Genomic DNA, 25,369 nt, shown 5'->3' with positions numbered 1-25,369 from the left:
CCGGCCCGGCCCGGCCCGGCCCGCCTCGCCTCCTTGTTGCGCCCAGGCCCGGCGAGGCCGTAGACACCATGTCAGGACAGCGCGGAGCAACGCCTGCACGCGGCCCCCGCCATGCCCACCTTCTTTTAGCCAGTGCCCAGTGTGCCATTTCTTGGACCCTGTGGGGACTTGGTCAGTGCAGGGCTCCCCTGGGGGCATTTCCAGCTTGTGTATTGCCATCACTTCCATTTTCATTGCCAATACTAAATGTTGTCAATAAATAAACCTAATTTCTGCTTGTTGGGTGTGAGGAGAAGTGCGGGCTCAGCTCTGGTGGGCAGTGGCTTCCTTGGCCCCTTCCAGAGCGATTCGGGGGGTTCAATGGCTACACCGGCGCCACTGTGAGCCAGCTGGCACGGGCCCCAACCCACAGGAAGGGGAGTTAAAATAATACTGCCATTTTCCACTTTTTTTTCTCCTTTTTTTTTTTTTTTTTTTTCCCAGACATGTGAAATAGTGGTAGATAGGCAAGAGAAAAAGCCAGGGGTAGGAATTGCAGTAATTCTCCCAGTTCAAACATCCAGCTGCGCTCCTTAAAATACAAGCTAAATCTAGTGACACGTAAGGAAAGCAAATTGTGTCTTGTGCTATCGGGCAACATAATGGGCGTTTTCAGTCATTTTGAATTAGTAGCAACTGCTGTAAATCATACGCCTGAAGTCAGTGAGGTGGCCGGTTATATTTGTGTAACCACCTTATACCTATAAAAACAGAGGTCCGGTATGGGATTGTGCAATGGGAGGATGAAGCAAGGGTTCCCCAAAGTRGCCACTGCAAACCTGAACATATGGTTGTGTTCTGAGGTGCTAGAAAGAGAAAAGGTGTAATCATCCAGCCCACAGAAAACAAGTGAACGGATGTTTTCTGGAGCTGTCAGAAGAACAAGCATCTTGGTGACAATCCGATACTCACACTTAGCGGATGTAGGCAGAGATCTAACCAGAAAGAAGGCCGTGTCTGGGGTTAAAATAGTGCTTTTCTGTGTAGGATTGTTCAATAATAATCCTGTAGCAAGGAAAAGACAACAAGCATCATTTTACTGGCTGAAAATCCGTGAGATGCCAGGGAAACTCTAACTCCCAGCTGTCCCAGCCATCATGCTGCAACTTTAGGAGGTCTCAGAGGACTTTTCACACCACAGTGGGAGAGACAGCAGAAATGTCAAGAACAGCAGGAAAAATAGAGCCGCARTTCGCCCAGGCCTGTCTCATATCTGACTCCTGCAGTCAAACCCAGCAGGCACCCAACACAGGGTCCACAGCGAGTGCAGGACATTTTCTTTCCAGATGGGACACGTGTTTAAAGGAGTTCCTCTGGCCACGTTTGCTAGCACAGGCTGGCTACAGCCATACAAACTGCCTTGTGTGTGCGCTTTATGCTACAGTTTTTAATTACATGAACACATACCCTTCTGTCCCAAAGGATCACTGCCTCGCGCAGCGCACAGAATCGGCTGAAATACAGGTGTTACTCATAAACCTGGAATTTCCTAATTCTGAGGGCTTGTTTTTACATTTTAAATGAAACTATGTATTCCTAATTTTTAAGACTAAAATAAAAGGTCAAATAATCCGCTGTCTTCCCTTGCATGTGACAGGCTACCCCTTTTTAAGGATAATGGGCCTTTTAAGAGCAGGCTGAAGTGCTGGAAACCCTCTGGGCCAGGGTGCCCGTTGCAGCCCGAGCCACACGTACYCACTCCCACCCCAATTTTCTCCTCTGCGTTTACTCTGCATGGTTTCTGTTACAGGCTCATCGTCGTTGTAAGCCCTGAGTTGGTGCTGAATGCCAGTGTTTCTCCTCTGTCATCCCAAAAGTTTGTGTTTGCTGAGGCAGGTGTACGGCTGGAATAGGAAAATGCTGTGGGAGTTGCTGTTCCTAACTGTGCTGCGCCGAAGCTGCACTCGAGAGGTGCAATGATAAATATGAAAGAGCACGTGAATTTAAGAGGAAATTCCTTTTCTGCAAAGCAGTGCAGGCGCATGGAAAAGGACTATCCCAGCCCTCCGCCTCCAGAGGGCTTTGCTGCCAGGTCTTGTCCCGCAGTGACCGGCCCTGTCCTCCGCTGGCCGGGCCAACAGGAGACACTTAACATCAAATTCTGCCCTTTGATTTCCAATCATCCCCATTTCTGCTATAGGTTTGAACAACTACTAAGTTGTGCAGTACAGTTTCTGTATTTCTGTGATGGTTTCCTTTTTTTTTTTTCACAAAATATATCTACGGAATATCAGTTGTTTGAATATCCGTTCTCTGTATCTCCACTTAAGTACACAAACCTCAAGAAACGTAGACTACATCAGGACTTTATCTACATAGTTCCTGTCTTTCAGTGCCATCTAGTGTCCACATGGGAAAAGATCTTGTAACTAGTGGAATAGCTTTTCGTCTGATTCATTTGCTGTAATTAAAATATTTTGGAAGTTGATAGATTACTTATCACTTCAAATTAATATAATATGCCAATGTATAAAACTTAGAGATATATCCATATTTCCAWTTTATGGCATTTGTTTCTGACCCTGATCACTGACACATAGTTAAAATCACATAATACTCACAAATCAAATCTATATATGTTAGCTTTTCTAGCTACACTGTTCGCGGTGACTAAACAGACTACTTCAAAAAGTAGCAGTTGCAAGAAAAATGAAATGCCCTGAAATGACCTGTCACCAACTTCATTTTCAACTCCTGCAGAAGGAAGTGGCCACCAAGGTCAAAGCCCAGGCAGACTGCACTGCAGAGCTGGGAGTCTCAGATCTTTCAGCTCCTCTAGTGAAAAGGAGTCGGGTGGCTCTTGGAACATAGAGGAGACAGAAAAAAAAGAGGGATTATCCAGAGGTCATCGGTCTGCAGCGTCTTATCTTTTCTCCCTTGATGTCTTTCTTTACATTGACTTCTGGTTCTCATCCTCATCCATGATGAGCAGTTAAATAGTTCATGACCATTGAAAATGCCTTTGTCTGGCTTTACTATTAAACATATGAAGCTACTTAAGAACATGAGGGACTTAGGACAGGTTATAAATTAAGATAYGAGTTCTGCACGTAACAAATAAAAGGAACATAAAGACAGAATTCCGTACAATAGTTTTGTATGATCCTTGAAAAAAACAAAAAATGAGGATTACCCTCCCACCTAGTCATGAAAGAACCTGAAAGTTGTTATTATCCAAATTGGTCTACTTAAGAAGAAAACAAGGCAAGGTGCTTAGTTGCTTTCATACCAGTGAGAATTTAATTTAATTAGAATAATTTCAGATCACATTTCTGGCAGCTGTGTTTATTGCACTTTCTTCAAAGGATGGGAATTAGCATTGACTGACATGAGCATCAAAGCTCATTTATCCAGCTGCCCACACTCCACCAGCCTCTGAGTCTGTCTGTTTATTTAGCGCTTTAGTAACACCCCAGTAAATACAATTTCACTTCAGAATATGCATGTTTTTGTCAAAGCGTTTAGCATGGACTTCTTAAAACGTTGTGTAACAACCCATCATTGYAGGTGTGACAAAAAGAACATCTAGAAGTGCTACGGGACGGATGTTTAAAACAGTGCTAAGTTAGCAAGACAACAAGGAGAGCAAGTGGGATCAGGATTTTTCTTTTCTTTCTTTTTGCTAATATCCTACCTTAAGCTGTTGGAGGCTTCTTGACTCCTGAGGCAGCCAGGTCATTGGTGCTTTGAACTTAGGGAGCTTGTGGAAGCCGGGCCCTGGTGAAAACTACTGTTTTCACAGCTGATTTGTCCTTGCCAGCTTGTAAGGAGGCATGAGCAGCACCCAYTCGTTTCTGTGCGAACATTTCTCACTGCTAAAGGCCATCTTCTGTTTCACATTTCTGCAGCACCTGGCAAAATGAGACTCAGTCCCCAATTTGAGTTTCTGGAGCACAAGAATCACATAAATGTGCAGTAGCTCAGCTGCCTTTCTGGAGGCACACATAGACTGCTGCCACATCAAGTAAGAGGCTTAAAAACATCAACAGCCAGAGTCTGCTGCCTGCTCTGCAACCTCACACCTCGGGGAGACAAAAACAAGCAGTTAGGTAGGGTCCAAAGGGTTATTCTCCAAGTATTGCCCATAGCTTGCACATAGTAAAGATTATTCAGGGATAACAGAGAAAATAGGAGCACGTAAAGGCCACAGGAGAAGAAACAACATATTTCAGTTGTTTCTAGAAAGGAGCTGAGCAAACAATGCTATTTTAATTTTCAACAAGTGGAACGCAGCTGACTAGCTGTACCCGTTTCACAGCCAGGAACCCGCTGAAGATGCCCTCCAGATCTCCATCAGATCTTTTTCTCCATCACAGCTTCCAAACATAGGTGCCATCAGGTACAAACTAGAAGCAGTAAAGGAAGGATTCCACCAGCCAGAAGATGAATTGAGGGGAAATGGAGCCTCTTGTGTGCTTTACTTTGACAGAAAGTCATGACCACAAGCTGTCTTTATTCAGCTTCCCTCATGAAATCAGGAGAAGACCAGGATGATGAGTCTGCAATCAGCAGGATGGCGTGGTGGTGTTTTTTGCCTTGCACTAAAATATCAGAACAGCACGGAGAAGAGTGTTCCTTCCCAGAGGTTCCTTGTGCTAAATGCCACACAGTAATGTTCTTTAGACGTTGTTAAAGACTTTAGCACCAACTGAAAGGAAAAAAAAAAACCAGACCCCCTTACAAATAAAATAATTCAGAAATTGAACCGTGAGCAACAGAGCTCTAAGTTGCCTCTTTGACAGGCCTATGATTCTGAAGAGAAGTCAAAATAAATTCAGTTTAGACCGAGCCAAATATAAATTCAATTAGTCACCCTTTSATAGGAGGGCTGTTACTCCATGTTTCTTCCATATGGGAGCCGCGCTTTCCCTGAGAGGCAGCTGTCAGGACAGCAGAGCTGCTGCGGGCAGAGCCCCTGCCCCTCGCGGCAGCCCCATTCCCGAGGCCTGCAGGAGAGGGGAGAGGAGAGGGCGCCATGYGGAGCAGCTCCTGAGCCCACGCTCTAACACGGCGTGGAAATGGAAATTCGTGGTCCTTCCTCAGGTCTCCCTCTCTCTAAAACCCCTGTACTTGCTACAGTGGTGTCAGCAGGAGCTCTATAGATGCTGCAGATCATCGTATGGAGAACACCAGCTTCTAGCTGGTAAACAGGCCACTCTTCCATAGCAAAGCCTGCCGAGAGCCTCGCCAAGGAGGGGACCTGGCTGCGGCAGGACGGGACCCTCCCAGCCATCCTTGTCACACAGAAACTGTTCCCTCTAGCCCAAGGCTTCAGGCTGGTTGTCTCCTGCTGATGCTGCGCAGGATGCTGCAGGAGCAAGAAGAGATGCCACTTGCTCTTGCATCAGGGGCAACACGGCCGTGGGAACGCATGAATATCCGTAGGACAGTTGGCTACACCTGGAATTTTCTGTGAAAGCCAAAATTGCTTCAAGGAGTCATTCCTTCAGCGTTCAAGATCACATATTGGATGCTAAAGCATCCAAAAGGAAAAAAAAAAAGGAAAAGAAAAAAAAAAAAGAGAGAAAATGACTAATGGGAATAATTTTGACCATATGTTTTGACCGTAGTTTTACATTATAAAATCCTGGGACTCGCAGAAGACTTATCACAAGACATTCTGTGTAATGGAAAACATTTAAGTTTCAATATTTCATCCAGCAGTGCAGACAGCTCTGTGGAGTGTTCCACATCAGCTGAAGTATTTATTGATGCTGGCCGCTCGTTTACATAGCTGGAGTTACAAGGTTAAGAATTCAGCTCTCGAATTTTAAATTTGGGAAGAAATTGGCAGAAATGCCAAGGAAACTGGACACCCAGCAGCCTGCACAAGGGCCTTTTGGTGACTCACAGCACTTGCTCTGCGGGGAGAGGCTCAATGCTCCCTCCTGCTTGGGGTCGTGTTGTTTTCAGTCTTTCCCGTGAGACTTGGGCTTGGGATAAAGCGTGATTTGCACGGAGACCAATTCATGCTCTGCTTGCAATGACTGCTTTTCAAAATCTTACTTTTCACTAGCTCTCAAAGGAAAAAGCTTTTGAGGGKAATATTATTATAGGGGAAAAATCCAATGTTCTAAACCATTACACTCAGTCTACTACTACTTCTTATTTTTTTTTAATCCTAAGAGAAAAAAAACATGTATACAACAGAGCACCCCTGACTTGCCTTGTCACCTGACAGCCCAGTGCCTGGAGAACTTTGTTTACTCCATGAAGTCAGCCAGAAACCACGCAGGCCCACACGAAACCAAGTTTGGGACATGCTTCTTCTCAACTACCTCGACCTGTCAGGGAAAAGCATATTTTAAAAATCCACCCAAAATGTTGTCCAGAGAACTCCTCCTGCATAGCACTTTGCACCCGGYGCTCGTCCAGATGTTCTTCTCACGCTCTTGATGCAACTGTGTGTAGCTCAGGCAATGCTCAATGTTTCATAATGAGACCAGGAGCATACCAGCTGGGATAAATATTCTATCAGCTTGCTTGTTCTATCAAGTCAATCAATACACTTTCTTATCACTACTGAGCAAGATTTGAGTTTGCAAAGAAAATGCAGAAGTTGGAAAGCAACAGTGTATAAAAACATGTCTATTAGCGTTCAGCCACTTGCTTTACTGAACATTTCAGAGGATAGTCTTTACATATTTTCAGTCAGCTAAAAATATTTTAATTCATTCGGTTCCTCTAATGAATGAGAAAAAATTACTAGCCCCCCAGAACCAAACAGGATGTTGCAGGCTGCATTAAGCATTCCYGAATACTGAACGGCACCGTACTGACCAAAGCAGAATGTTTTCCATCTTGGAAAAGTGATCAGCTAATGACGACAGGTCCAACATGCCTGTAGCGGAGAGGAAGAGTTTTAGTTAAATGGGGACCAGATGGCAGAAGCTCCAACTATCTCTTAGTGTAAATAAAGTTGTAGGTGCCACAAAGGCTGCACGAGACCCTCCCTGAGCTCCTCTCTTCAGTGGTGATGTTGCTCTTTCCTGCCCTGAGCACAGAAATCATGCAGTGCTGGGCAGGGGGAGAACATGTGTTATCCTATGATGGCCTGACAGTTATCCATTCATGGCCTATAAATTATTTTCATCGAGTCATATCAGAATGGCAACAGTCAGGATTTAATGGCTGAGATTTTACTTTATGGATCATGTTCTGAAGTTGCATTAATCTTGGCAAAAATACTTCTTTGAGAAAAATGCACTGATCCCTAACTGATCTATATTTGACACCTTGTACTCTAAGGTGGCATTCTTCACTCACAGAGCATTTATCCTTTCTCTGAGAGCCCTCTTCATCATCTTCAGGTTCCTGAGGACAGAACAATACATTGTTCATGAGACAAAAAGAAACTAATCATAGTGACATCAGGTGGGAGCCCTGACTATCCCAATATTTCTTGATTCTGGGTCCTATGGCAGAAGGCCGTAATATGACGAGGAAAGACACTTTCAATATTGGAGTCCACTGAGTGTATTTAAAATATATCTTGAAAAGCAACAAAGCAGAAACACCGGGTGCAAAGCTGCTATTTAGTTCTAGAAATTGAACAGTTTTACCTTAGGGACAAAAACCTATYGTCCAGTCCATCTCAGATATGGAGCCGGGAAGGTGAGCTGGATTCCTTTATGGCCCAGGTTTCAAGCAAGTTCCAACTGCAGAGTCTTTGTTGTCCTTTTACTCAGGTACTCCTTCCTCTGTGTAAGCCCAATAAAATGTAAAAAAATAGCCTTCTGTGGGTRCATTAGAGGCTTAAATTTAAGACAGAGTTACTGGGAAATAGAAATAACATGTGATGAGGAAGAAATCAAGCCCAAGTGTAAGATACCTGAATATGTCAGTAGATCTCCTGAGCAGAGCTCTATTCCAGCAGCTTTCTGGTGGCAACTGCCAGTTTTCTGTATCCTCCTTTTCAAAGTAGACATTTGCCTTAAAGAGCAAACCCTCACAAACTGGTGCTTCAGGCCTTGAAGGGAGATGCTGGCCAGAATTTCTGGGATAGCCCTACCTTCACCCTACAGACCATCTAAAATATGTCTTCTACGTTATGTTTCAAATAAATCCACCTTGGCTTAAATCCACCCACCTTCAAATAAATGAGATCCTGAGACCTCATTACTACCTCATAAGGATTCTGTGCTCTACCTACTTATGAACAGCTGCCTCTGTCTGTGAAGGGGGAGAAGAGATGGATGTCATTGACTTCTCTGGTGCTGCAGGAGGCTGCTGCTCTTTGAAGGAGGTGGCCTCCTTGCAGCTACCTGCAGGCCCCAGCTCTGCCCTCCTGCAGCAAACCCACAAGAGCAGCCTCTGGAGACAGCAGCTCCTGTCGTGACCCCTTCTCTTTTTCTTTATGCCCTCAGTTCCTGCCTCACGGGTAGTTTCTAGTGTTTCACTTGTCCTTGTGCCTTTTCCTTGTTTGCGCCTTTGTTTTCCTGTTAGTTATGCCAGTCCCACCTGAAATGCTCAGCTGCTTTTTGCAGAATGGAATAAGTTTTGTTTGAACTTAAGTTACTTGCTTCCTGCTAATTAATACACCTTGTTGTAGGTCATACAGACCGTGATACCTCTAAGTTTATATGCAACACTTATCAGAAACATTATTTTGTGCCACATGAGAAAAAAGGGACTTCAAAATGTTAGAAAATATGAGTATGAGTAAAATAATGGCTTTTCTTTAGTCTGCATTAAAGCAGAGCATTTTGGAGTCTTGGAATCTGGCAGAGGAGAAGGGCTACTGTCAATCAGCTTTTGCTGTCCTAACAAAAATTTGCCCAAATACCCTAGTTCTAGAGAAGTTCCCTTAAGCGAAAGAGACATGGGGCATTTCACAGAGTTATTTATTTATATATATGTATATATATGTATATATTTGAATGCTTACGCTTTTCAGAAAGATGAATTTAGACTTAAAGAGGTTAAAACAATGTTGAACGTCAGAGTCCAACACTTGAGAGTTAGGAAATACCTTCTGGGGTTTGATTCATCTTGAAGGAGCTCCTAAGTGCTCTCCATCTCTGGAACACCAGACGAGGGATCAGCTCTCGTGTCTCATTCCTCTGCCTACAGGGCAGCAGGAGGGAGCTGCCCTGGATTGGTGATAAAGGGGCTGGAAGGTGGCTCTGAGAGCCGGATCTGTGGCACGCTCTGCCTCAGGGTTCCCATGTGATTCCTCTGTCAACGTTGACAGTTYTTCTATAATTGCTGCCCGGTGCTGGGCTCTGGTCTGAAGCACCCGCTGGCACAAGCCCTGAATGTTCATAGCACTATCCACGCTGCAAAGTGCTTAACAGCCACAGCGTTTCCCACTGGATACCCTAAATGAGCTGACTGCCCACAGCTTGGGCTCTCATTTGTGTGCTGCTAGAAAGAAAGTTACATGGACAGAGCTTTCACATAGTTTGTGGGACACCCCTGCTGAAGAGACGGGGAGAAGGAACAAGTCCCCGCTCTGCAACTTGGGTGTCACACAGCAAATACAAGACAGAACACATGGGTACATAAAAGACATCGAGAACAGCCCACGTGCTCTTAAATGAGCCACTACCCTCTCCATAGAGCCAGGCAGTGCTCTTCTGGACAAGGTGGTTCATGATCTTGTAATTAAAGCCTGTCATGATGCACAAGGACAAGGGACTGAATTCAGGAACTCTAGCTCTGCCTGTTCATATTTTCAGAGCAATTAATTTTGCCATCTTAAGTTGCTTTCTGGTCTTTAAATGCACTATAATAATTTTTATTTATAACTAACACGTCATATGGTAATAAACAAAACTTAATCTAAGCATCTGTCAAAAAGGTATAAATAAAGATGTGGTGTTTATGTAAAAAAATCGCTGGTAGGAAAAAATGTATTTAATATAAGAGGATGGAATGAGAACAAGTAGCTTCTTATGGTTTCAAATAAAAAGGGTCAAGCATGGGTCTAATTGTGCTTAGAAAAGTTGTTTTTCTGTGAAAGGATATACAGAGATTAGTTAACAATATTTCACTGTCAGCACAGAGGGCTGTACAGAGCAGGACTCTGCCTTGGCCATCTATACTTTGTATTTTCATAAGCACACGGGTTGATCTATCTATAAATCTATAAATACATCTTTGCAAACAAGCTGAGAGCAATCTGAAAAAAAAAGAGAAATACAAAAGAACATCTATAAATAGTCTGAAATACAAACAAACACAAAACAACAAACCAAAACAGAGTGCAAGTAAATAATTTCAGGGATCTGCACTTGGCCACAATGCAAAACAGCTGCTGAGGTAGCAGCTGTGGTGAGGCCCAGCTGGAGGCTGCTGTTCCCTTTTGGGCACGACARCATTTGGAAAGCATGTGGCCAAATCCGAGGAAGTGCAGAGGAGCAATGGGAAAGAGGAGCTACCTCGGGAGCCAGACTGAGGCTGCCAGATGCAAAGAGATGGTGGTGCTCAGAGGCACAGTAACAGTCAAAAATGGAARAAGATAACGAACCTCAAAGGAGTGATTTGTTAATATGGTGCAAAATAAAATTCAGCCAGCAAGATCTAAGTTAAACACAAAGAAAAAGCTTTCCAATGAGAAGCGTTAATGCCAGAATCGGTTACCTGGGGAGGCAGGTGATGCCGTAACCATTGCTCCTCTAGGAGACCTTCCGAAATCATTGGACGAGCATGCCAAGAATCATTATGTCTCAAATGGACAGACAAATGTCCAGACAAAACATTCAATTTCAAATTATAATCATCCTATTTTGGTATCACTGAAAGTGGTTACATTACAGTCATCAGGCCTTTGCCACCCTTATTAAATTGCTCCTTTACTCCCACTGAGGCTGCATCTGGTTACCCCAGGCGCTCCTGGTTTGCTGTGGTAAAGGCAGCCTTTTGGAAAGGCCAGTAGGCTGATAGGTACCTAGTCTAAATTATTTCATTTTTCACACTGTTCATGATGTCTGACTGAAATAAAATACTTATTTTCCATGCAGTATCTTATATCATGGTGACAAACCTCTAATTTCAGGAAGTATAGAAAGGGGCACTCTCTTTTTTGAATAATGAGTGCATTCCGATTAATCCCTCCTTAATGTAAGCTAATCAATTATTAACTTACTAAGTAAATTTAACTAACTTCAAAATAACTTACTAAGAAATGAAGTGGTTRCAATTTGGACTGCCCAAAACGGGAGATGGAGCCCCCAGGGGGGCCTGGACTATGACGGAAAACCAAAAAGGAAGTGTTAATGGAGAAAGCRGAAAGCAGAGTCCACCCAAGGAGCTGCAGCGAGCACCGTGCTGTGCTGTATGAAAGGATCCACCAGTTTGTAAAGCAGAAAAAAACCCCTATTGGTCTTTCTAATTAATCTCACAGGCTGCTGTCCCTGGCTGGTGCATCCTGTGCATTGCATAATCCCATAGACAGGAGATTTTTTAACTACGATAAATGTGCGTAACAGCTATACAGAGATATGAATTTGGAAAGATTACCTGAAGGCACTTGTGGGAACAAAATCATTTGAACCACTTCCAAAATCAGGCCAAAATGGGACAGATGTAAATATTTTTAACAGACTTCAGATGTAAATATTTTTAACAGACTTCTTTTCTTTCTCCCTAGCATCACCTTTCATACAAGTGACCGTGCTCAGCTTCTTAAAGGCTTTAGGTTTTTCTCAAGTCTTTAGAAACTTGTTTCATCCTTGCTGCTTTCCCTCCCTCCCGGACTCCAAAAAACCACTCTCCAGGGGTTCACGGCGAAAATTCCTGCTCCTCCTGTTTCCTTCCTCTTCCATGCTRCACTTTTCCACAGTGTCACCATTTGCAAAATAAATTATCCTTGCTAGTGGTTTCGCTCCTTGAAGGTCTTTTTTTCTCCCCCTCTTATTTGTAGAAGCTCCCAGCTTCTGCCTGCTCAAAGATATCCCTCAGAAGCACAGTTTCAGTACAGCTGATACAGAAGGTACAAGGCAATTCTTCACATTTAAAGGATTCTTACAATTCAGAAAGCATGACTGAATGCGAGGATTCTCTCCTCATAAAAGATTCATAAAAGAATCTCCCTCCCTGTAAATAAAGCATCTCATTCTATACATTATATTTTTTTTATCCCTGAATTATAAAGCATTCCAAACAGTTCAGTACAGAAAAAGAGAAGAGAAAAAAGCTCAGGAATAACATCAGGAATGGCCAAAACCCATTCACGCAGCTACTTYGGAGCACCTTTTGGATTGCTGTGGTCCGCTGCAGCAGTTCCGGACTCGTCTGCTGACCTGCAAGCAGGCAGCGCCGCCGAGCTCAAACCACGCAGCGCCCTTAGCAGGAGAAGCTGAAAATAAGAACGCCTGAAGAAAAACCAGGAGGACTCAATCTTGCATCATAGAGATGGGCCACTATCTCAAAACCTCAGCCTGCATGGGCAATTTGCTGTAATTAAACAAGCAACATGTCAAAAGAAAAGCAAAAAACTGAAACACCAAAAGATTTTTTTAAAGAATGTGCTTTTTAAATTTTATTTTTGCTCATTTTTAATTAATTTTTGTTGCTGAACTTGATCTTTGCTGCAGGTGCCCAATAAGGTCGCAGAACTATTTTCCCTTTTCTTCCTGAAGTTATAAAGTTGAAGATACAACTACACATCAAACAACTAAAAAATCCTTGAAAACATCTAGCATCATTGATGTTCTCTTACTACTACAACTGCTATTTATTTTTTATTTGCATCTCTCTTGCTGCAAGCCAAGGAAAAATAGCATAGATTTATTTATATGTGAGATTTTGTTACTGGATGAAACTTAAGGAAAATAAGGATTTATAATGATAAGCAAATTCAACCATGAAATTACCACCATGGTGCCACACAAGAGTAACATAGTAAAGTTCCTATGGCAGAATTTTAGCAGTAAGTCACTTTACGAAGCTAGGGCAACAAACAGATACAGTTGCGAAAAAAATTCCTGCCATCAACATATTAAAAAGGAAATTCACCTACAGAATTTTTTCTTTTAACGTGCAGGAAAAATCAATAAGGAAATGCAGGCACTGAGCTCGGGGCAGCAGCGACCTCAGGGCCCGCTTCTATTTGACCTGTGGGCAGGTTCAAACTTGCAGGTTTAGTCTGAGATTAAGAACAGGTAAAATGGGGAGCGGCACAGCAGTAAAACAAGGGAGAAGCACCAGGGCCTGAGCCCATGGGTACTGCTGCCTGCTTCAGAACCCCCCAGGTTGTCCAATACGCCTTGTTCACAACTGATTTTTAGCATTCTGCCTCCTTAGGCTAATTTTCATACAGAAACTGAACTAAAGCCACGAAGTCATTAGTGTGTTTTTACACTAAAAATTGAATGAGCCAATGCTGCCTCCAAAAATGAATAACCCCGGTTCCTGCTAACCCCTCTGCCATCTGCTGGTAGTTTAGAGAAGTGTCCAGCAATCTGCAYGCGCCCAACAACTCTTCAATGCAGAACACTGATATCCTCCTCATCACCTGCAATGGCACAGAACTTGGCAAGCACATCATTTTGCATTGGTGCACACACGCGCACACACACCCTAAGCCTTAAAATAAATAAGAAATCCAGGAGTTTGGAAATTCCACCTTCTCCCTTCCTGCCACATAACGTCATGTGCGTAACTGCAGTTACTGACTTRCTTCCTTATGCATCCCATTCATCTAACTCCGTACTGCAAAACTGCCACATCACTGTGACTTACTTGTTAGAGCCCTCCTTTAGACACACTCCAAGAATGAACACTCCAAGAATGAACTAAATTGGAGAAAGGAATACTCACCACAGACTACTCCTTTCTACGAACATTTAAAATGATGAAACAAAAACATAACAACACATTGATTGCTTGTTTTTATTTTAAATAGTTTTCTGAAACTAGTACTGATACACAAATTGTCAAACTATCAAACCTAAGACTGCATGACGACTGCCTTCGTGAGCTAAGGCCTTTGGCTCCGTCTCACCAGTTTCTTCCATTCCATTCCATCCATGAGTTGGACTCATCAAGACGTCACCTCCAGCCCAGGGGGGCCTTACTACGTGTCAAGCTGATCAAGAGCCCCCTTGGCTGCTGAGTGATGCTGGAATCTGAAGGTKTCTCCAGCAGGGAATGATCCGAGCAAATCCACGACCCGCGGCCAAATGGCACTCGGGAGCTGTGGAAAGACACGCACGAGCAGGGTCCTCCTCAGCAGACAGCCCTTTTCAGCAGCCTCCACTCCTCCCTTACTTGGGCCAGTCTTGAAAATCAGATCCATCTCGGGCTGCTTTGTTGATTTGGCAATAATGGTCTCCAGAGACAGATTTGGTGGGAGAAGTAATCAGCATCAACAGRCTTTATGTTAACACCGAAGCTTCAGTTTTAGATGCTTGGCATAGGAAAGAAAGGAAATATTAGATATGATGCCCCAGTCATCAAAGAAGAAATTTAACATCTCTGAATCAACATGGAAGGCAAACGTGTTGCTGCCTCTCATGTTCCCTATGTACTGAAGCTGGAGATATGCCTTAGAAGTTTATTTTATACACAGACAATTAAAAATACATTTTAGTAATGTTTCTCATAAAAATTGTACAAATACCACAGTACTGAAACCAGGGCAACAAAATTAAAAAGTCAGGAAGAAATATTTACAAACGCATTGTATTGTACTGAAATTGCAAGATTGGAAGTTGCTAAAGTGCAAAGTCGGCTATATTCTACAMAGACACAAGCATGTTTTCTTGCTTATACTATGAACCAATACCATCATTACAGATACACCACATTTTCATGCTGAACATTCAAGTAACCAAATGTTCTCCTCAGGCTGACGCACAAAAATCCTCCTGGAATCCCGTGGGAGATGGGCACGGGCACCCAAGGGCTCAGTTCAGTCCTTTGGTTTTAGGAGTGCCACGTGCCAGGTAAAGATTAACTACTGTAAACCCAGGAACATGAAGCATGGAGGAAGTGTGAAGGTCTCCAAGCGTGATTCTTAGGGAGCTTACCAATTTGCGTTTTAGTACATTACGATGATCAGTGCATTTTCAAAAGCACAAAAATAGAGGGCCCAATGCTCAGTATTTTATTCAGCAACAGTTTTGTCCTTGTTCAGACTGCCTTATTATATGAACAACACTTGCAGGTTTAGCCATCAGAGCCTCTACGCCCAGAGGCCACAAAAATGGGCTCTTACAGCATAAGAATATTAAAAAGTCAGCATTCAAAATACATTATTAAAATGATCTATTAGAGGAAACCATAATAGAAGGAAAGTGACTACAAGGTTTCCAGGTTAATGGAAACTTCCAGTCAAATCACCTATATTCCTCATGATACAGGACAGTTAATCTACATACTATGTACAATAATCTTCACCACTTTCAGCCAAAAACAAAGAAGTTGTTGACTCAGTTCATGTATTTGCTTGGCAGAGCAAACAATCTCAAGTTCCTTTTTCTTGGGCAAGACTATTTAATGTTTGCCAGAGGATTTTAAATGACAAGGAAACAAAGTTTGTCTTGAAAAGCAGCTTCAGTAAATTAAGTTTGTTGTATTAGACTATTTTTAAACTACTGCATCATATTTACCAAAACARCTATGGCATAAGAGGTTACACAACTAGGCTTAAGTAATGCCACAATCCAGTTGCTTTTACCCAAAGCTATTTACAAGGAATTTGATTCAAACAAACCACTTGGTTTGAGAAAGCATCCAAAGAATTAAAAAATGGCAATTCCATAGTATAATCTTTTCTAAGCTTTTTGGGGGGAACGTTTTAAAATAAAAAGAGCAGATCTTGATTAAGATATACATACATCAAAATACATCCATGGCAAAAAGCCTCACTGGAAATGAGTCCCAGTGCTCACGTGTGCGTTAGCAAACAGAAGTCTGTGCCATAGTGTGCAGTAGATGGGAGGGAAAGCGAGGGGCAAGGAGGAAAATGGATCTAGAAAGAACCATTAAGTAGGTTGAGACCTACTGGCATTGACGGAGAGACATCTGAAAAGTCATGAGCAACTGACAGCTCAGGATTACGAAATCCAGTGAAGTGAATCTTGATGCTTAAGGGGGCCAGGCTAAGCAGATGACTACAGCTGTAATGAGTTTTTAAGGGTATTAAAGTATATATTGGCAGAGAAAGACCACAATACATTCTGACAAATCCTAAGCGAAGTCTTTTAACTATGCAAGAAGCCTAAAAATATCAGCTGATCAAGTTATGAAGAGATCTGAGTGCTCTCCATCACACAAGCCCCAGTTGCCTCTTTCCATTTGCTGTGCAGTTGGAAGGCATGGACATGTTTTTGATATAAATCTCTCTAGAGATTTACTATCCTACACCCACATAAACTCCTTCAAAACAAAAACTTGCTCTTCCAAAGTGATCCTCTGGATGTGGTACTTAGTTTTCAAGTGCAGAATTGGTTGAAAAAAAGATTAATCACTGGATGGAGTGAGTTTTGATTTGATTCACCCATGGCAGTCATCACCAAGATCTTCTTTGTCTTTTACAGCAATGAACTGTGGCAGCAGTTGTCTTTTACAGCAATGTACTTTGGTCCAATATCCGAGGAAGAGTCTCATGTTCATATAAACCGCCCCCCCAGTAGTTCTTTTCCACAAGCCATCAAGGAGCTACACACCTGCTGAGCTAGTCCAGATCCACAAAAAAAGAAATTCAAACATAGAGCCACTGCTTTAGACCAGCGAAAGGAGAACCTAACCAAACAGCACCATGCAAGGAATGCATGCACAGTACCTGCCCTGCCAAGTGCAAATAAGTCCATGCTGCGTTGAAACCTGAACATCTTCAAGCTGCTCAGTTACTTTCTCAGACAGAATGAAGGGCAGCAACTGGAATCTAGAGACCACAAGGCTCTCACTCCAACACAGACACCAGATATCGCCCTCTTACATTTGCAACTAACCAGAGAGCTGTTGTTGATATTGATGTTTTGGAGTGCTAGTACTGAAGAATATTGTCACATTTTCCACAGTAGAAGACAGAGAGGCAGCAGGTTCTACCAGAGACTTTCTTCCTCAGTCTTCGCTGGACTTCACCTTTGGCAAATTCTCTTCACATGGAGCTAATTACAGTGTGAACCTGAGAAGCTGGAATACAGCAGTTTACTTCTGGTGTAAAGGAAATCCAGAGCCTGATGTCCTGATTGTGTCATTAGCTCCTCAGCTCATCTTCCCTACCTGTTCTCCTGATGGCTTCTTACAGAGGGAAACAAAGCATCTTATTTACAACCCCATTAACTTATCCATGACAGCTTCATAAATCCAAACTCAGCTTTTAAGTGCTAGGGGATTTTAACTATCCACAGCTCTCAATCTTTTAAAATCTTTCTAAATTCAGGAACTGAGGATGAATGACACTGAGGCATTACCTTTAAGAGCTTTCTCTTTAGGTGCTGCATCACTTTCACATGCAATCTGACACARGAGGATTTTAATTTAAGGAGATCTAGCTAAAACACCTTACTGTCAACTCCGATACATGAACAGGAATCTTTGAAGGAAAGAGCAGAGTGCAATAGCTTTAGAAGAAATATAAACTGTGCTGTAACTATGCAGAACTGCAAGTTTTCCAAATTTTGTGAAAGTCCTGTGAAACACTATACAAAAGCTATATACCAAATCCAGCTTTCTTCAGTCACTACAGTTAAGAGAATCAGAACATGACAGCGATTTAAGCCTTTGGGACAAACCTAAATAAATATAACTGTTCATGCTATTATCTGCTYGTAGAAGTCGACATTATATAGCATATAATTTAATGGAAAATCCTCAAGTGTTACAGTCATGATTCTTTCTTTGCTATTTGTGGGTAGCAAAAACTAAACCCATAAAAAGAAACTCTCTAGAGGCACAATAGAGACAATTAAGCCCATTCATTCTACGATATCCTGCTAAAACCCAAAATAAGTCAAATATAAATACATTTCCTCCAAAAATCCACCACATTCTCAAGCAAGACAGATTCGTACTAACAAAACCAAATTAAATTAGTATTGTAAATTAAAAAGAAGACTTAGAAAAAGGAGGATCAGAACTAAGAGCCGCAAAGTCCAATTAATAGAGTTTTAAAGGGAATTCAAAGCACTTATGGCACTTAGGATATCTGGCAGCCGCTGTCTTTCTGAGGTTTTATATCTGGTTCCTTCAGAGGTTTTACATCTTCATCTGGTTTCGGTTTAGCCTGCAACCAAAATGAAAAGAAGATTTAAAATACCGCAAGTAAAAACCACTATATCTGCCAAGTATTCAAGTAGTGCTAACTTTACATATGCTAATGTAATATTCCTCTCTTYCCAAAGCTAAAGGCCTTGAACAAGAGGGGCAGGGGGTAGGTAAATCAAGTCTTCTCTATTTCAGTACCCTTAAATGGATCCTCTTTTGAAAGAAACTTTATATACTAKTCACTCCTGTAGCATCTCAGCCTCTCACACACATTCTAAATTTCCTCCTACTTCGGACTTAGTGACCCCATAACTTCCCTTTGCTGACTGTGCAACAAGGATTAACTGACTATTCTCTCTGCACAACCCAAGTCTGAACTCAGGTGGAAGCCTGGTGTCTGTGCCCTCAGCTGACCCGGGTTGCATGTCAGAAGAGCAAAACGGCAACTTGGTACTGCATGTACAATCAGGCTAATGGAGAATAAAAAAAGTGATAAATAAAATAATCTTACAGTGTCATCCTTTGGTCTCTTGGTGAGATCAAATGCAGCAAGTGTTTCAGGAGTCCAGTGYGCATTTAGGGCAGGAAATTCAAAAGGAACAGGCTCCACTAGGCCATAGTTTGCTTTCAGTTCCAGCTGGGGCGCCTCTGATGGTACTTTTTGGAAGTAACTGCAATTGAATACAATAATACTTTTWAAGCTCAGCACACGATCTCTGCAAGTCTCATTTGCAATCTGAAAGGAAAACCACGTGGCCTTTCACAGTGGCAGTCAGTGCTGCTCTCATTGCACGTCATTAAGCAACACCCAAGACGTGTTCTAGTGACAAGCTTCTCAAAAACAAAAGCAATTCCTCCTTGGCCCTGCTCCTTTCCCAGTAACTATTTGGTTTCTTTCCAAGAAGAAGAGGATAAAAGGTAATCAGCAAGAGAATTCTGAAGCTGAACTAATAATGTTATTTTAAACTCCTTCCTGGCTCTTTTTGAAAGATGCAGGAACTAAAAAATACCAATATCTCACTCTTAGTTACACTAGAGGAGCTCCTAGCACTCTAAGCACACTCTTCATTGAAGACACATCTCTGTTTCAACTTCCCTGCTAGCAAAGCAGAATAAGCTACCAGTTTTCTCCAGTTCCCCTCTGACCCCTTTGCCTGCTAGGCCTCCCTGCAGGTCTCTCTCGGGCAGAAGATAAAAAAACAAAAAGGCAGATGGCAGAGGAGAGGAAAGAAAGCAGCTTAACCTCTCCCACACGTCAGGCCAACCTGCCCTGCTGGACTGGGCTGGAAGGAGGGCAATGCTGAACACCAGGTCAACAGCAAATGTGCTGAGAGGAAGTCAAGGATTAATTTGCAATTTTGCAAATTACATGGAGAGTAAAAGTTACCATCCTGTCCTGAAGCAAAAGCAAAGGAGGTGTTAACAATCCACATAGAGTACTGCACCAACCAGGAATTACTCACATGAATCCATTCTCTCGTTGGCATTTTTCCAGAGTGTTCTTAACCAAACTTCCTAATTTCCTAAAGAAGAGATGTCCAGAAGGTTTGGCTGTAGTCCCAGGTCCTTTGGTTTCTCCATATTCTTTGCACAATGCTTCAGCCTTGGCAAAAACTTCACAAGAAAGTATTGTAATAAAAGTCAGTTATACGAATCTATTAAATGGCAGTTCTGATTTATAGTTGCTTTAGTTTTAAGAGATACCAGACTCCATTCAGACTTCTTATTTCTCGGAAATAAAATAAATATGCTCAAGGGCAGTACCTCCAGCCAAGATTTACCGCATCCCAAAAGTGATTGTGAACAACAGAGGAGGAAAAAAAAAAAAAGGAGCTTTTTAGGTAGGGAGAAGGGAAGCATTCTTACTTGTAGGGCAAAAAACAAAGTAAACCTTAATCTGGAGCATGTTACTGTTCTTGTAGAGAAACAAGAGTGGATACAAAGGTTTCTATGTAGAGTTGATGCCACAAGAAAAAATGTAGTTCAATAAGGGACATGGAAAAGGGCACTTTGAACAGAAGGTACAGCAAAAAGCACAAGATTTGTTTTATGGAAAGTAATCCAGTATAGCTTATGCTCATACTCATTTTTTTTCCTCATCTACTTTTAATATTGCTATCAAAACTTTCAAGTTAAACAATTTGAATGTTTTTATGTTTTTACATGCTGTAGTAAAGTAATGGAGTACAGGCCATTGAAATACAGCAAAAGTTACCAGTCTKAAGGCAAGACAGTTTGAGCAGCATCTTTGCATATGAGCAACACCCTTGAAGACAGAATGACGGAGGAAAGACTCTGAATTACTGTAACAACTCTAGTTCACTCCCCTTATCTACCTTCCAAAGGAAGAGCAAGCACAGAAATTATCAAAAAAAAAACCCAAAAACAAGCACACTATGGAAGCAGTCACAGTATATTTCTGTATTTTCACTATTTATGGTGCGCTACTGCAAGTTTATGTTTTAGAGGTTGCTCTAATTTAACATATAGACCAGAAAGCAAAATGGCCAGACTTTTCCTTTAGCATTATTGTTGATGGCTCAAAACAGTCATGGCTGATAAGTTGAAATTTTCTGTAGCTGCCTTATGAAAAAAGTCTTCAGTAARATAGATCTAAAACAGACACTGCCTCCACTGGAAAGTGTACCAGGAAATCAAACACCACCCAATACTGCATAACAAAACACACATCATTTGCATCCTACAATCCATTCTCTCAATCCTACTCACATTTTTCTGATTCCTGCAGAGATCTGATTGCTTCTCCACACTTATCACTGGTCAGCAAAGTCTGACCATGGTAACAGTATGCCTAAGAGAGAGGACAACGTTATTATCAATCGGACTCTGCTCTTCCTTCCTTACAGCAGAGTTGCATCTCTTTGAAGCTGTCATCTCCTGCAGAAAGCTGGCAATTTGGAAAGGCACTCAATAGTGACTGCAACCTTAGGCTGAACAGCGTAATTCAGCATCTGCAGACATCAGCTAGGCCTAAAGCAACCTGTCTCAGGTCTGCATGTGATTTAGTCAACAGAAACCTGTAGCTGCATGAGGACTATTTTACCAAAAGCAGTAGTATTTAGCTTRATTCTCTCTACTGCCATGTGTAACATTAAATCCCACCAACACAAATAAGATGAATCCCTGTCAAGATTACAGAAATATAGACTCTTTAAAATGGAAGCACCTGAATACTCAGTAACTGAGTCTGCACCCAACACCACTGTGTTCAGAAGACATGCTGCCTGCTTGAGATATTTTGCCAGAGTCCCAATAACTTTTCCATCCAAAAAATTCCCATTCCTGCAAACTCATGCTTGTGGTCTACTGAGAACCAAATGGCCTCTTATCTATTATCACGAGATACTCAGTTTAAACTACTTTCTAAAATCTGTAGCATAGGAACATTCCCATGAACTAATGCATACCTTCCTGATTATACCATGAGAAGATACATAAAAATGTTAACTAAGCTGCCATGGCCCATTTTATACATTCTAAACTCAACAAAACAAACACACAAACACAAGCTCTGACTCTCCCTTACCTCTCACTCTTGTTAACAAAACATGCAGCTTTTAAGAAGAAAGATTTCTTTAACTATTTAGTTTCAAACATTTTTACAGCACAAAAGAGCCAAGTCACAGTTTCTGACAGGCCACAAGAAGTGAACAGCAAGTCCAGTAGCCGAGTGTCACCAGTCCCATTCCTTGGGGCACCACTGCCCTYGCTAAGAGAACAGTGACACAGAAGGGACAGGGCCTCAAATGGCCACAAACATTATTTGAAGCAAGTTCATTCTTTTTTGGAGCTTTAGAGAAGGTGATCATCTCTGAATTATGCYTAGAATCAGACTGCGATTCAGATAACGGAAGGATAAATATTATGTTCAACCTGATCCAACTCACTTACAGATGGAAAGRTTCTATATAGCAGGGATTTCACCTGGCTCCTTAAAAACACTTTAAATTCCACTGACACTGCAGAGTGTCTCGTCAAGGCAATAGTTGGTCCCCATTCCCTGTCTAGACAACATTAGGAATTGTGAACAATGTCAATCCAGTACTTACATAGGCCATATAGAAACAAGTCTTCAAGTTTAAGTACTTCCTCCATTTACCTACATAGGCTGGATCCAAACTGGATAGCGTTTGGTCTATGAATAAGCAGGCAACATTATTCTAAGACATTTGTAAACAAAAGACCCGTATAAACTCAAAGAGGAGCATTCTTCAACTCAGCAATAGATCTTAAAGTGGTTAGAAGCAAGTTAGAGAAGTTATTCCTGCAAAGGCAGGGAAAAACCATGGGAAAAAAAAAAAAACCCAAACAAGTATGCAGCTCACTGAACTGTCACGCACCATCACGAACTATCCACTAAGCCTGGAGGGCTAGTTTTACTAAACAGCATTTCCAAGTTTGCTAAGAGTTTAATTTCAGGTAGTGACCTATAAATGTCTACATGTGTTACAGCACTCCATCTTCCATAGCGACTCTCGCATTTTTGCCCTTTTCTGACTCACCTCAGTGACCCCACAGCTGAACTTGCTCACTCAGGAGGATGCACACGCTTAATCTGTTGCATGCTCTACAGTCTGCGTCATGCCCTGCTTGCTAAAGAGACCTGAACATGCTCTGTTTACATCAACCTTGCTTGCTGGCAAGACCTGCTATTATATATAGCAAGACATTGGCTCCTAGCTCCTTTCACTAGCATTTCCTACTAGTAGCTACAGAGGGATGCCTACAAAAAAAAAAGCCTTATCAAAAATATATCTATAYGACTAAAGCTTTGAATGCATTAAATAGAAACTAAACATACAAAGTGTTTCCACTGAGAGACAGCATTAATACTGCAATTGATGGGTGGGTGAAGTATGTCTGCTGGCAAGAAGGCATAAACCAGTCACTAAGGATACAAAACAAGACACTTACCAGCTTTTTGGTAGAAGTTTGCTGTTTCGTACGCAAGAGCAGCTATTAAACCTGGATTATGTTTCAACTCAATAGCCCGGGCAATTGTCACTGAAAAAAAATTCCATACCACAGTACTGAGGTTTAACTGAAAACAACTCATCAAATCTATCAGATGTATTTAGCATTTTAACACCCCTGCATAACCAGAAAGCAGGTGTGACGTTCTCACAAATCAAACAGACTACAGAATGAAGACAGACTGTTACCTGAACARGATGATTCCAAATTAACAGAAAAACTGGAAGATTAGGTGGAAGACTAATGAGCAGAGGCATGAGATATTTTAATTGAACTGGAATTTATGTTAGACAAGAATAATATAGGAGAGACTGCATTCAAAGAAAAAAGAAAGGGGGAGGACTATCACACGTAATTTCTTCCAAACTAGTCAAAYTGGTAACATCAGAATGATCTTTGAGGTCTCCTCTAATGAGAGCTGAAACTTCCTTAAAAACAACCCTCCCCGCTAAGCCACAGTACCTGGACACAGATAGAAAACTATCATTGCTACCAAGTGGACTTGGTAGCCTTCATGGGACACCAAAGAAACCCACAGGCCACAACTGTCACTTCCCACTCCCAACAGACAAGCATATTTAAAGATACCTTCTTGAGCTTCAGCTTGGCACTGTATGATGTAGGAATCTATAAGTCGAGCTTCTAAATCTCTTCCCTTCTCCACAGGTGTAATCAGTTTGGCAACATGACTTTCCTAAGTACAAAATAAGTCTCAAAGTTAGTTAAGCTGAGTGTCAGTATGGATAATTTAAAGCGAGTCCCTAAATGGACACTATTTCATGTTTTTCCTAAGTGTATGCAGCACTGAGTGAGGATCACAAGATGCCTGGCTACATTAGTGCACATGCTATTGCCCAGACTTGATTACTACTCCTCTGCCAGTGGGGAAGAGCAGCAGAAACTGAGTGGCAGCACAACAAATTAACAAATTTGTTAACAAATTAACACTCTTCTCTTTTTRGTGTCATTCAGAGAGTACCAGTATTTGGTCACATATTCTCCACCTCCATTATAAAAGCAAAGCCCTTCCAAGACAAGAAGTACTCTAATCAGAGACAACTTAAGAAAGAGAGAGCAAAGAAAAATTTACTACCTTCAAATGTTTAAAAATCCCAGCTGCTATCTTCAGGCTTCTGTGAACATCTTTTGCTTCATCTTCTGTTATACTAAGAAAGGGCAGAACACAGAATGAGTCACAGAAAAGTTGGTTGGAAATGACATTTGATGTCATGTAGTCCCACCTCCTGCTTGGAGTAGGACAACTGCCAGTAAAACCAGTCAGCTATGGCCTTGTCAAGCTGAGTCTTGGWGTCCTTCAGGAAAAAAGTCCAGAGTCCCTCTAAGTAACCTGTGCCATGCTAACCTTCTGGTGAATAGTTTATTTTTACTAGAAAAGGTAATCCCTTGTAATGACTTTCAACTGAAAGGAAGCCTCAGGATCAAAAGAGAAAAGCTTCAGAAACCTGTAGAGATAAGAGGCAGCAGAGCTGTGATTCTGAGAATTTGTATCTTAGAACTAGACATCTAGAGTAGGACTGATGAAGGGTTTAATTCACAGCTAATGCTTTCTCTATATCACATTCATATAGTATAATACACTGTTTATACATGCAAGGAAGGATTGAGGTGCATTTTGGCATTAAAGCACACAAACGAAAGCCAACCGCCTCCCTGAACACGTAGCTGTGTCTGCTGGACACAAACATGGGTCAAAACTCAGAACCTACTAAGCTTATTTCGTGGAATATTGCTGCAATGGAATTACCAAGAAAAGCAAAGCACTTACTCTTCTTTTCCAGCAAGTCTTGATGCGTATTTTGTGTACCACAGAGCCACATTAAATCCCATGGAAACCAGTTCAAACACTGCATCCTGCTGGGAACTAGAGAGAGAGACAGAAACCCCAAAACAACCCCCAAACAATAAAATGTTTTCCATTTTGTTCTGACAAATTCTCTCATAGAATTCTGCAACATGAGTTGGCATTTCTGTCTGTACAATAGTTTTAATCGTCTGCCTAAAAGAGACTTCAATTTTCACTTACTCCCCCAAAGAGCTCAAAATCACGATTTCCCACATTCAAATGTCTGCCCTTCACATTTGGGAACTTTTATTTTAAAACAGTGACTTCAGTTTGTTTAGTTTTGGGTGTGGCTGACATTTCCCCCCCCCCCCC

The 25,369-nt window shown here is 41.9% G+C and overlaps 1 protein-coding gene across 1 annotated transcript in view; it reads right to left on the bottom strand.

Moving 5' to 3' along the window:
* Positions 1–14,777: 14,777 nt before the first annotated feature.
* BROX (BRO1 domain and CAAX motif containing) overlaps positions 14,778–25,369 on the bottom strand; it is a 14,218-nt gene continuing 3,626 nt past the window's right edge. The window contains exons 4-12 of the mRNA XM_026048046.1: positions 24,980–25,075; positions 24,287–24,359; positions 23,782–23,887; positions 23,134–23,223; positions 22,269–22,354; positions 20,929–21,010; positions 19,662–19,812; positions 18,710–18,869; positions 14,778–18,217 (exon numbers count right to left, since the gene is read on the bottom strand). Coding sequence (XP_025903831.1) covers positions 18,131–18,217; positions 18,710–18,869; positions 19,662–19,812; positions 20,929–21,010; positions 22,269–22,354; positions 23,134–23,223; positions 23,782–23,887; positions 24,287–24,359; positions 24,980–25,075 — 931 coding nt within the window. The 3' untranslated portion in view covers positions 14,778–18,130. The remainder of the gene's footprint in view (positions 18,218–18,709; positions 18,870–19,661; positions 19,813–20,928; positions 21,011–22,268; positions 22,355–23,133; positions 23,224–23,781; positions 23,888–24,286; positions 24,360–24,979; positions 25,076–25,369) is intronic.

Source organism: Nothoprocta perdicaria, unplaced genomic scaffold (assembly GCF_003342845.1).
Source record: "Nothoprocta perdicaria isolate Ctin4 unplaced genomic scaffold, notPer1 scaffold_51, whole genome shotgun sequence".
Taxonomy (NCBI): domain Eukaryota; kingdom Metazoa; phylum Chordata; class Aves; order Tinamiformes; family Tinamidae; genus Nothoprocta; species Nothoprocta perdicaria.
This window is presented reverse-complemented; position numbering and strand designations above follow the sequence as displayed.